The 12,994-nt window shown below is 38.7% G+C and overlaps 1 protein-coding gene across 7 annotated transcripts in view; it reads left to right on the top strand.

The window, feature by feature from the left end:
* TGFBRAP1 (transforming growth factor beta receptor associated protein 1) overlaps positions 1 to 12,994 on the top strand; it is a 70,128-nt gene that overhangs the window by 20,640 nt on the left and 36,494 nt on the right. For all 7 annotated transcript variants that reach the window (XM_072621751.1, XM_072621748.1, XM_072621753.1 and 4 more), the window contains 2 exons: positions 3,252 to 3,446; positions 5,378 to 5,532. In XM_072621751.1, the coding sequence (XP_072477852.1) occupies positions 3,252 to 3,446; positions 5,378 to 5,532 (350 nt within the window). The remainder of the gene's footprint in view (positions 1 to 3,251; positions 3,447 to 5,377; positions 5,533 to 12,994) is intronic.

Genomic DNA, 12,994 nt, shown 5'->3' with positions numbered 1-12,994 from the left:
TGTTCTCTGAGAAGTAATATATTCTATATGCTTTAAATTTTCTTGTAAAAATCTCTCTTTATATCTAGTTCATGTATCCATTTTGACCTTATCTTAGTAAACGGTGTAAAGTATGGGCCTATGCCCAGTTATTTTTACTCACTATTTTCCTTCTCAGCTTCTCTGCTCACCCTTATCTTTTTGCCTTATCTTCTCCCCTTACCCTCTTATTCCTTATTTTTTTACTCTTCCCTTTAAAAATCTCTCCCTTATCTATTATTATCTTATCTATTACTGTGTTATCTATTCACCCCACCCTCCTAATCTTAACCAATGTGCCCCTCTAAAAGCCCCTCTTCTGCACTGTCCCCTAATTTTCTCACCTCTTTAGAAGTTCAGAAGACTTCTAAACCTCTTCAGATGTATACATTGTTTCTCCTCAACCCAGATAAGAGTAAGTTTCCAATATTGGAACATAATATTAAGGTTCCTTCTTTGTTTTTAAGCAAAATAGTCAACAGAACTTTAGTCCAGTCTCCAGCTCTGCCATAATGAATCCTCTGCCTTAATTTTAGTAATTGTAACATACATATATATATATATATATATATATACATATATACACATACATACATACATATATTTAAATATATATAATTAAAATTTTCTTTAAAAAAATTAAATGATGTTTTCAAGTACATTTGCAGATTATTGTACTCATTTATTCTTCCTCAAGCCATAATGCCCATGCTTCTACCTGGACAAGAAAACCAACCAGAGTTCTTTATACTATTGTTATGGGCATGTTAGGAAGTGACTGGGTTGAGATCCTTTTATATTTGCAGAGCTGCTAACCTTATCAAAATATTGCCACTACATAGCTTCTCTTTTCATAAACTAATTGTTCAAATTAGTGAGAGGCAGCATAGTGTACGTCAGCCGGCAGTGGAGTCAGGAAGCCTAGGGTTCAGGCCCCACCTCTGACACTAGCGGTATGATCTTGGACAGAGTACTGAACCTCCCAGCATTCCACACAACTCCCTAAGACAAAATTAGAGAGGTAGAATGAATTTCCACCATTAGGTATTTGCTGCACATGCAAAATCTTAGGTTACTTCATCACCACCTTCCCCCGTTCCCTCCCCCCTGGCAATAAATTAATTTCTAATATGCCCATGAAAGCATTTGGAATAGTACCATCTACTCTGTGTCCTGGTTCTGTTACTTACTGGTTGTGGGACCCTAAGCAAGTCAAATAACTGCTGAGTCATGTAAAAAATAGGGTAATAACATATTAACGTAACAGGATTTTGTGAGGGAAATGCTTCACAAACCCCAGATCGTTATGTCAATGGGAGTAATTGATTATTGCTATATTTTATTGTCATCAGCACCCCATTTGGTCATTTGTTTGGACTTCCTGTCTGTCTCAGGCAAAACTTTTCTTAACTCTTTTCCCAAGTCACATAACTTTCCCTTTTTGCCCCATACTGTTCTGGATCTAACGTTACTCTTTTTTTTCTTAGCTGTATCACATTGATACGTTCTCATACTGACCTCCTTCTTTGTTGATGGTTGAGGGGGCAGTCTTGCTTCCAAGAGAGGTCTCTTATTCTTTCCATAGACAACCTCTGTGATTCCCAAACAAGCAGCTAGTTCAGCAGTCCCCTCTCAGCACCAACAATAAAGTGATTCTTTTAGTCTGGCAAAAGCTTGGTGCACTTTTGCTTTTGTCTGTCTGCAGGCTTTGTTTTTGACCTCTGACTTCCACCCTTCCTCTCGTTCCCTGTGCAGAAACACTATTATATGACTGGTATCAGCTGAGGAGGACTACTGTACCATCAGCTTTCTGTGTTTATCGTGAGAATGTGCACTGCACGACAGTCTGACCATGGTGGGGGGGCAGATGTCGCTGACTTGAAGTAGAACCAAAGCCAGATTTGGCTCTATTTCCTCACCATTTCCCTCACTTTGCCTAACATTTGGGTGAAAGTTCTATGCCTAGATTGCCTTTGTTTCATTCTGCTTTCCCCATTTGACTGTTTCATTAACTCAGAATTTAGTTCTATGTTTATTAAGCTTTTGTGTACAGGAAAATGTAGTTCCTGCTTTTCTGAAGTTTCCAGGATAGTAAGCGAGGCAGAACAGATACACAGACGATTATCATGCAGAATAGAAGGTGGTAGCTGAAAAACAAAGTATTAAGTAAGGTGTGAAAAGGGTCACATGAATTACCAACTGGGCAGATGAGAGAAATTTCCTGGAAGAGGGGGCATTTGAGTTGGACTTTGAAGGACAGATCAGAATTAAATAACAGGAGGGAAGATATGCCAGGTACAAGAAATTACCTGAGCCAAAGGCATGCAGGTTGGACGCTCCAGTTTCTTTGATTGGACCCTAGAGTGTAACTAGGGGAGTTCATGAAGTAGCACCTGAAAAGGTAGCATAGCAGCAGATTATGGAGGGCTTCATACGGCCAGTTGTCCTCAGGAGACAGAGGATGAGTGAAGCAACAGGGATACCTGACCATACCTGTGCAGGAGGAAGCCAAGTTTTGGCTGGAGTGGGAAGGGGAATGCAGAGTGCAGAAGACCAGGAGGGTAGTAATGAAGGTCTATTCTGGAGCAATGGCAATGGGTATAGAAAGGAAGCGATGGATGGGAGAGAGACTGTAGAAACTGGGACTGACATAAAATGGTCATCCAATCAGTTAGAGTGGGGGGAGACTGATAATGTATAACATGGAACATTGGGTGAACAGTAGCACCACTGACAAATCAGAAAGAGGAGCAGATTTGGAGAGAATAGTCATCTCAGTATTGGGCAATAGGTGATAAGGAAATTAACTATAGGATGTACACAATGCTGAAAAAGAACAGTTGAGAGAGAACAATATGTAGGGTCAAGAAAATCTAAAGCCTTAGGGGCAAACTGTATGCATAGTTAAAAAATATTTGGGACAAAGCAAACTTTAAAATGTGGAAGATTAATCTACTTAAACTGGATGAAAGCACCTTCCCTGCTCTTAGTTACAATCATTACCTCTCAGAAGTGGATCTTGAATATAGAGCTTCGGGGGAAGATGCACATGATCCCTTTACAGAAGGCCTTATAATTCCTTGGACTGTTCACCTTCTCTCCTTTCATTCAATCTAGCCCCGTTTCCAAAAAAACTGAACAATAAATGTGTTGTAGAGTCAACATATCTGTATAAAAACTGCACTAACAGTTTTAACCTTGTCCCAGTTAATTTTATCTCTCTTTTTTTGCAGGCATGTTTGCCACAGTAGATGGGATATCCCAGCGTGCCCCTGTGCATTGGTCAGAGAATGTGATTGGTGCAGCCATTTGCTTTCCATATGTGATAGCTCTAGATGATGAATTCATTACAGTGCATAGCATGTTGGATCAGCAGCAAAAACAGACACTGCCCTTTAAGGAAGGCCACATTTTACAGGATTTTGAAGGTACTAACTTAATTAGCAACTGCTATTCAAAAAAAATCTAATCTTTTTGAATGGTATCATAAATTATCTTTCAGTTGGCAATGCAAGCTTTACAGCTCTCTTTGTATAAAAAGGAAGTTGGTGAACAGAACTCTTTTGTAGACCTTTCCCAAGAACAACAGAGTATATTTGGGAGCTCCTGATAGTAGCAGCTAGAGCTCAATAGTGATCCTGCCTGTACTGCTTACAGTCTGTAGGTAAAGCCTTAGGCCTCCCTGTATTTCAGTTTCCATCAGTAACATGAGAAGGATTTTGCTCACCTACCTAATTAGCTCAGAATTTTTGAAAAAGATAACAGTGTAAAGATTTTATAGCTTTTCAGAAAGAAGGATATGTATAAAATGCTTTGTGCAGTACTTTGGTTCTGAATGTTGTACTCTAGTTTTTGGAACAATGAATTCAGGAAAACATCTTCTGAATCTCAAAAGGTCCTTTTTGTTTCTTTCTTATTTAAAAAGGAATTGCTTCTAAATGATGGACATGCAGTTTTACCAATAGCACTCTTTAATTGACTTCCAAAATAAGAGCCCTTGCTCTAGGTCATGTGTTTACTCCAAATTTAGAGGCAACTTCTGGTTAAAAATCGGGGGAGGGGGAGAAGAACATTTTAAAGTTTAGCGTCTGAGGATTATATCCTCCACTAAAGTCTTGAACATGATTCCTCCTTATGTTGTTGACCCTTGGTACTGGAATACTGTGTCACAGGAGCACAAGCTTTGACAGGTTGTGTCCATCTGGTCCTTAGGCTCAGCACTGAAAGGTTTGTTGCCAGATAAATGACTCAGTATTTTTGAGGACAACAATTTATGAAACTGTGAACCAAAGCATGGAGGAGTCAGGGGAGGGAGTACCTATATTAATGAAATCATAGACCTTTTGAAATATGGAATTAATAATTATACATAGAAAACAATGTATTAAGCTGCATGGGAGGTGAAGGTTGGGGAGGGGGTAGAGGAGTATTATTATTATTAATGTCATTGAGATGGTGGGAAAAATTATGATAAATATTTTTTTATGCAAGGCATTATGCTAGGTGCTTTTGAGGATATGAAGAAATATGACACAAGGGTCTAGGATCTAGATGGAGAGAATATACATATGTGTGTGTATATATGTGTATGTGTATATATATGTGTGTATACACATTTTTATATATATTATATATACATACACATTTTATACACACATACACACACACACACACACACACACTTCTGAAAAGAGAACTAGCATGTAGGAACTGTACATGGCCAAGTAGTGCTATGCTGTACTAGAAAGAGCAGAGAGAGTTTGACGTGAAGTTGCAGAGAACTGAGATAGAATCCTGCCTCTGATACTATGACAATAAGCAATTCAACCTTTCTGAAATAGCTTTTCCCACTTATGTAAAATATAGATCATAAAACTCGTACCTGTAGTTATTGAAGCCCAAATGAGATAATATATGTAAACTGCTTTGCAAAAGTTAATGACATATGTGAGGTGTTATTGTCTTGTTAAGTGGTACAGACAGTATATAAATAGTGTAGTAGGTCCAGGGTAGGGAGAAATCATATTGGGCTAGGATAATTACTCATTAATTATGTTAAGATTATCAAATTTTAATTGAACTAAAAGTAGAATGGAGTATATTTAGGTATTTTAAAAATACATATTTAAATTAGATAAATCATATCCCTGCATGAAGAAGACAGGTTCATCATGTCTTTCTCTTTATCTCTCTGTCTCTCTCTCTCTCTTGGATTTAACTCAGTGCTTTACACAAAATATAAGTTTAGTAAGTATTTGGATTGAATTAAAAGTTGTTTGAAATTCACCTTGTATCAGAAACCTGGTTTATTAAAAATTATGTTTATGTTCTTATACAACAACTTTATATTTCTGCATAGGAAGAGTGATTGTAGCTACCAGTAAAGGAGTGTATATCTTGGTTCCGTTACCCCTCGAAAGACAAATTCAGGATCTCCTTGCAAGTCGAAGAGTGGAAGAAGCTTTAGTTTTGGCAAAAGGAGCACGAAGGAACATTCCAAAAGAAAAATTTCAGGTCTGTAGTTTCTGATCCTGTAAGAAATTAACCTTCCAAACAGTGAATCCTAGTTGAAAAACATTCCAAATCATTCTTATTCATGGAACTCACAGAGATGAATCAAGGTCACAATTCATATTTGTCACTTAAAATTTGTGATTATTGGAATCAAGTTGGACTGAAGTTTAAACGCCTTTGTAGTCTATAGGGAAAAAAAGCTTAGCAAGCAAGTAAATAAGTTAAATGGGCTGAGTTAGTTATTTTTGAAGGGAAAGTGGAATTTTCAATCTATCTACGAGAACAAATGTCTTAAAGCCTTAAGGACACACCTGAATATAATAACTAATATGTTAATTATGAATTGTTTTTCTCCCTTTGTTAAATTAGACCCTAAGAACTCTATCTCTAATGCTTTGTTAGCTTAGTACAAATTATTCTCTATGTTTGACAGTAACAAAACTACATGCAGAGATATAGATAGATATATTACATTAATATATTAATAGATCTTATATGTATACATGTACATATGCACACGTGTATATATAGCTTTGATGGGGCAGTGCAAGAGCAGCGTTATTAATGCCATTGATGATAGAGGGGAAAATTCATCAGTAAATATTATTTTTGTACAAGGCATCATGCCAAGTGCTTTTGAGTATACAAAGAAATATAAGACACAAGGGCTTAAGATCCAGATGGAAAGAAAAAATATATACATGCCTGAAAAGAGATCTAGCATGTAGGAGTTGTACATGGCCAAGTAGTGGCATGCTATACTAGAAGGAGCAGAGAGAGCTTGACCTGATGTATTTGAGTACTGAGATAGAATTACGTGTGTGTGTGTGTGTGTGTTTCTGTGTTTATATACTATTATATGATGTATATATAATCAGATATATTGTATGTATATGTATATATAAAAATATATTTATAAACAATAACTAAGATTTCCTACTGTTGTTTAATGGGCATAATAAATAAGGGGTCATTGATGTGGCATTGGGGAGAAATAAGGCACATAGGTATTCTTTGAGGTTGTATACCAGAGAGTATGAAGAATTAAAGTGAAGGAAAAATAAGAGAAAGAAATTATTTGGTTTATTTTTACATCGAAAAACTCTACTTTTCTGATTCTCATTCTAAGATATGGGAAAGTAGAAGAAAAGGAATTTCTATCTTAAAGTAATGATTTCTCTACATCAGTTTTAGATTTAAATCACTGGAATCTAAGCTTTCTTGAGCAAGATTCATGTTAAAATTGTTCAAGAGCCTCTTTGCATAAACTTTGAAGTGTGTAACATTTTTTTAAGGCTACAATTAGTTTCTATTCATGCAGTTTTTTTCTGTGTATCCTCTCCTGTTTACATTTAAAGATAGAACTGTAATGAGGGGAGGAAGATTGGGTTTTTCCCTATGGTGCCTAAATTTTAAGTTTCCAAATAATCCCATAATCCTTGAGGAATGCTTTGGGGTGGAGGTAGAAGGGCACCAGCAGCAGGAGAGAGCCACAGTGTCTGACAATGCACCTTTCTGCTATCATCCCCCAACTCACCCTCGTACATATGGTGGGGGTAAAACTATTCATTCATCATACATCCATGTTCATGTTTACAGGTAAGATGCCCTTCGACCACCTTCAACAATTGGTAAAGGGTTCTGGACTTTTTTTTTTTTAAATTAAATTAATTTATTTATTTAACTTTTAACATTCATTTTAACAAAATTTTGGGTTCCACATTTTGTCCCCTTTTGTCCCCTTCCCCCACCCCAAAACACTGAGCATTCTAATTGCCCCTATCACCAATCTGCTCTCTCTTCTATCATCCCTCTCTGCCCTTGTCTTCATCTTCTCTTTTGTCCTGTAGGGCCAAATAACTTTCTGTACCCCTTTACCTGTATTTCTTATTTCCTAGTGGCAAGAACAATACTCAACAGTTGTTCCTAAAATTTTGAGTTCCAACTTCTCTTCCTCCCTCTCTCCCCACCCCTTCCCTTTGAAAGGCAAGCAATTCAATATAGGCCAAATCTGTGTAGTTTTGCAAATGACTTCCATAATAGTCGTGTTGTATAAGACTAACTATATTTCCCTCCATCCTATCCTGTCCCCCATTACTTTTATTCTCTCTTTTGATCCTGTCCCTCCCCATGAGTGTTGACCTCAAATTGCTCCCTCCTCCCCATGCCCTCCCTTCCATCATCCCCCCCACCCTGCTTATCCCCTTATCCCCCACTTTCCTGTATTGTAAGATAGATTTTCATACCAAAATGAGTGTGCATTTTATTCCTTCCTTTAGTGGAATGTGATGAGAGTAAACTTCATGTTTTTCTCTCACCTCCCCTCTTTATCCCTCCACTAATAAGTCTTTTTTTTGCCTCTTTTATGAGAGATAATTTGCCCCATTCCATTTCTCCCTTTCTCCTCCCAATATATTTCTCTCTCACTGCTTGATTTCATTTTTTTAAGATATGATCCCATCCTCTTCAATTCACTCTGTGCACTCTGTCTCTATGTGTGTGTGCATGTGTGCATGTGTGTGTGTGTAATCCCACCCAGTACCCAGATACTGCATAGTTTCAAGAGTTATAAATATTGTCTTTCCATGTAGGAATGTAAACAGTTCATCTTTTGTAAGTCCTTATGACTTCTCTTTGCTGTTTACCTTTTCATGCTTCTCTTCATTCTTGTGTTTGAAAGTCAAATTTTCTTTTCAGCTCTGGTCTTTTCATCAAGAATGCTTGAAAGTCCTCTATTTCATTGAAAGACCAATTTTTCCCCTGAAGTATTCTACTCAGTTTTGCTGGGTAGGTGATTCTTGGTTTTAGTCCTACTTCCTTTGACTTCTGGAATATCCTATTCCATGCCCTTTGGTCCCTTAATGTAGAAGCTGCTAGATCTTGTGTTATCCTGATTGTATTTCCACAATACTTGAATTGTTTCTTTCTAGCTGCTTGCAATATTTTCTCCTTGACCTGGGAACTCTGGAATTTGGTCACAATGTTCCTAGGAGTTTCTCTTTTTGGATCTTTTTCAGGAGGTGATCTGTGGATTCCTTGAATACTTATTTTGCCCTCTGGTTCTAAAATCTTAGGGCAGTTTTCCTTGATAATTTCATGAAAGATGATGTCTAGGCTCTTTTTTTGATCATGACTTTCAGGTAGGCCCATAATTTTTAAATTGTCTCTCCTGGATCTATTTTCCAGGTCAGTTGTTTTTCCAGTGAGATATTTCACATTATCTTCCATTTTTTCATTCTTTTGGTTTTGTTTTGTGATTTCTTGGTTTCTCATAAAGTCATTAGCCTCCATCTGTTCCATTCTAATTTTGAAAGAACTATTTTCTTCAGTGAGCTTTTGAATCTCCTTTTCCATTTGGCTAATTTTGCTTTTGAAAGCATTCTTCTCCTCATTGGCTTTTTGAACCTCTTTTGCCAGTTGAGTTAGCCTATTTTTCAAGGTGTTATTTTCTTCAGCATTTTTTGGGGTCTCTTTTAGCAGGGTGTTTACTTGTTTTTCATGCTTTACTTGCATGTCTCTCATTTCTCTTCCCAGTTTTTCCTCCACCTCTCTAACTTGATTTTCAAAATTCTTTTTGAGCTCTTCCATGGCCTGAGCCCATTGAGTGGGCTGAGATACAGAAGCCTTGACTTCTGTGTCTTTGCCTGATGGTAAGCATTGTTCTTCCTCATCAGAAAGGAAGGGAGGAAATACCTGTTCCCCAAGAAAGTAACCTTCTATAGTCTTGGTTTTTTTCCCTTTTCTGGTCATTTTCCCAGCCAGTGACTTGACTTCTGAATATTCTCTTCACACCCACTTTGCCTCCAGATCTGCCCAGCCAGTGCTTGGGGTCTGAGATTCAAATGCTGCTTCCCAGCCTCAGAGCTTTGGGTGGCAGCAGGGCTGCTATTCAGTGTGAGATCAAGTTCAGGTGCTCAAGTGGGGGCAGGGCCGCCTCATGGGCTCAGTTCCTTCAGGGGGTTTATGTGGAGACCTTCAACAAGGGATCCAGGCTCCTGCCTGCTTGGGGAGCCCTGGTCTGCTGCCACCTCCAGTGCTGCCTCCTGAGAGGGCCTGAGTTATGGGGGCACCCCACTCCCCTCTCAACCCGCCAAAGAGACCCTCTCACCGACCCTTGTCACCTGTGGGTGGAGGGACCCGTGCAGCTGCTGGGGATTCTGTCCCTGAAGCCTGCTCAGATCTGCTCCTCTCGGTGCCGCGTGCCCAAGGCAGGGCTCAGCTCTGGGTCCGGGGTGCGATGGACCTTTTGCGAGAGGTTTGCAGGGCTCTCTGGAACAGAAATCTTGTCTGCTCCATTGTTCTGTGGCTTCTGCTGCTCCAGAATTTGTTGGGAGTTCTTTTTTACAGATATTTTATGGGCTGTGGGTTCAGAGCTATCGTATGTGTGTCTTTCTACTCCACCATCTAGGGTTCTGGACTTTTGCCACCACCCCCTTATTGAAGAAGGGAAAATGAGTGGCCAGGATCATGCCTGCCTGAAAACAGGAATAGTAGTGATCTAGGGGAGAGGCAAGTAGTTGGACAAGGGAGTCCTTCAGTGCTGTCTATCTTGGTGTCTAGATGATTATCCCTCAGAGCCCAAGGGTTCGGACAAGCAGTTCTTTTATTAAAATCCTGTTTAAAATCTCTCAGAAGATGGAGGTAGTTAATAAGTACTTTAGGAAGGTAAAAACAAAAGCTGCTGACAGGAAGGTTGATGGTCTTTCATGAAATCCTCACCCTGATCCTAAGAACAGCTGTTATCTTCCTGTGGCTCAGAGCTGCCCACAGCTTGGTCCTAGATCAGTCCACTGGCATCAAGGTTAATCCAAACTACCCCAGTTACTTGCAGCAGTTTTGGCTAGTGTTGTGGGAGTGTGGAAATTAACTCATCTCTCCCCTGTCCTACAACACTGGGGCTTCTGAACCAACCATATATTTTCTGATTTAAACCTAGTTAGCAAGGAAAATTAGTTAAACTAGGAAGCTGTTATTTTATAGCTCTTTCATTTCATAACCAGCCTCCTAAAAAAATTGTCTGTACTCATGGTCTCTACTTTTTCATCTCTCATTTATTTCCTAATCCTTTGCAACCTGGCTTCAAATCTTAGCACACAGCTGAAGTATTTTCTCAGAGATGATCAGTGATCTGTTAATTGCTGAGTCCAATAAACTTTTCTCAATCCTTAGCCTTCTTTGAACTTCCTTTTCAGTTTTTGATATACTGTTCACCATCCATTTTGGGTGTCCTCTCCATGCTTAACTTTTAGAATATTGCTTTGTCCTGTTTCTTCTCAGTCTCCTTTGCTGGGTCATCATCCACATTTCTCTAAGAGTGTATCTGTCCTGGACCCCTTTCTTTTTTCTCTCTGTGTACTTCACTTGGTAATCTGCTCCCATTAGTTCAGTTATCTCTTCAGATGACTTCCGGATCTAGCCTTAATGTCTCTTCTCTTTATCATCTCCACCTCAGTATCCCATAGCATCTCAGACTCATCATGTTCAAAATTTGAAGTCCTTATCTTCCAGCCTAAACCTGTTCCTTGCAAACTTCCGTCTTTCTATTAAAGGTATGTACCACTCTCCCTCTGGTGACGTAGCTCCACAGATTCAGCGTCATCCTCCACTTCTCCCTTTTTCGTGGTCCTCCATGTACAGTCAGTTGCTCTGTCTTGTTGATTCTGCCCTCTTCCCACTCACTCCAGTCCCACTCACCCTATTTGAGGTTCTTATCACCTGTTGCCTGGACTATTACAAAAGCCTCCTAATGGGACCCTCTTCTTCCATCCTCTCCTGTCTCAAACCCATCTTCCACACAGCTGCCAAGATAATATTCCTGAACTGTGTCTTGCTTTAGTTCCTCTGCCTGTGAAACTTCAGTGACTTCCTATTGCCTGGACAATAAAATACAAACTCCTTCATAAGTGCACTCCAGTTTGCATTTCTAGGCTTCATGCGTCTTATTTCTCTTCACAAACTTTCTGTATGCCCTAAACCAGCCTATTACTTTTTTTGAATTTGGCATTCCAGCTGTTTCCTATGCCTGGAGTGTACTCCCCCTCTTATCTCTGCCCTTTAGAATCCTTAGTTTTCTTTAAAGCTCAGCATATGTTTCATCTTCTACAGGAAGCCTTTCTTGATTCCTCTAGTTTTTAGTTGTTGTCTCCCTCATAAAATAATTATTTACTTATCTGTTTACATATGTCTCCTCGTAGTAGAATTTGAGCCCCTTGAGGAAAGAGATGATTTGGGTTTTATATTTTTATTCCCAGAGGCTAGTCCAGTGAAGCTAGCCCAGTGCCTGGCATAAATTGTGTGTCTAATAAGTGCTTGCTGTATTGTACTGGAAGCAATTAGATCCCTAGGGGCTGAACTCCTTCCCAAATCTTTGTACCAGTAGCTTAGGGTTTCTATTCTCACTCTACCCTATTAAAAAAAAAAAATAATTATTGTGACCCAAGTGCAAAAATTCCTAGGTATAGCTCTGACTGAAGACGTTCAATAACACTAATGGTTTGATCTGATACCTTAAACTATTACACTTTTTTTAATGTGATATCCAAGTTGAATTTAAATCCATGAATGGACATTTTGAACAGAACAGTGAAAGACTAGGTTGGGTAGAAATAGGCTTCTTGATGGGATCAATTTATTTCATCCAACGTTTATCAAAGTGTCTCTACTTTGTCATAGCATGAAGATGATGAGGTGATACCACATTTAGCTGGGAGACAGCCCCTTCCTCCATGGAATTTACTGAAGAGGGATAAAATACAAACATAAAATGTGTGTAAATATATGAAGTATAGATATATAAAAAGAAAAAAAGAAAATAGCAACAAATTAGAAGATGAAATTCCCTTAGTCATTTGTGCATTTCTTTAGGATATCTGGGTTATAAACCATTATTTAACTTGACTTTCTAAATGTTTGTAATAATACTTAAATACTCCAAAGGAGGATGAATAAGTTATTTAAATAACTGTGTATCTCAGGCAAATCTTAGGTGGGGAGTAGCTAATGAGAAAGAAAAGGGAAAACAATGTACACTAGAGTATCAGCCTCCTTGACTCCTTCCTGTTTTCTTTGTCCTACCTTTTCCTGTTCTCTGACATTAAGGAAAGAGGAAGATCTTATTCAGTTTCTAGGCTTGAAAGGACCGTTCGGGATTTGGTCCTCCCCTCTCATTTGATTGGTGAGGCATGGAGAGGTGATTTGTAACAAATTGTACTACTAAGTATTCTCAAGGTTCAGAAAGGTTTTTCCTAAGATTTGCCTGAGATACACTGTTATTTAAGAGTCACAAATTGCCACTTGATGAGTAAAGTAACATATTTACCTACAGAAATAGGGATGATACAACAAGGAATCAGAATATGAAACCATTGTCTCAAGACTGTTTAGTTGAGTCTTGGAGGGTTGCTTAGAGATCCTAAGAAGCCAAAACAGAAGGGAAGACCCAGGATGTTGGGGGAAAAGAGCA

Source organism: Notamacropus eugenii, chromosome 6 (genome assembly GCF_028372415.1).
Source record: "Notamacropus eugenii isolate mMacEug1 chromosome 6, mMacEug1.pri_v2, whole genome shotgun sequence".
Lineage (NCBI taxonomy): Eukaryota > Metazoa > Chordata > Mammalia > Diprotodontia > Macropodidae > Notamacropus > Notamacropus eugenii.
The sequence above is the reverse complement of the archived record's forward strand: the minus strand, read 5'-3'. Positions and strand labels throughout refer to the sequence as shown.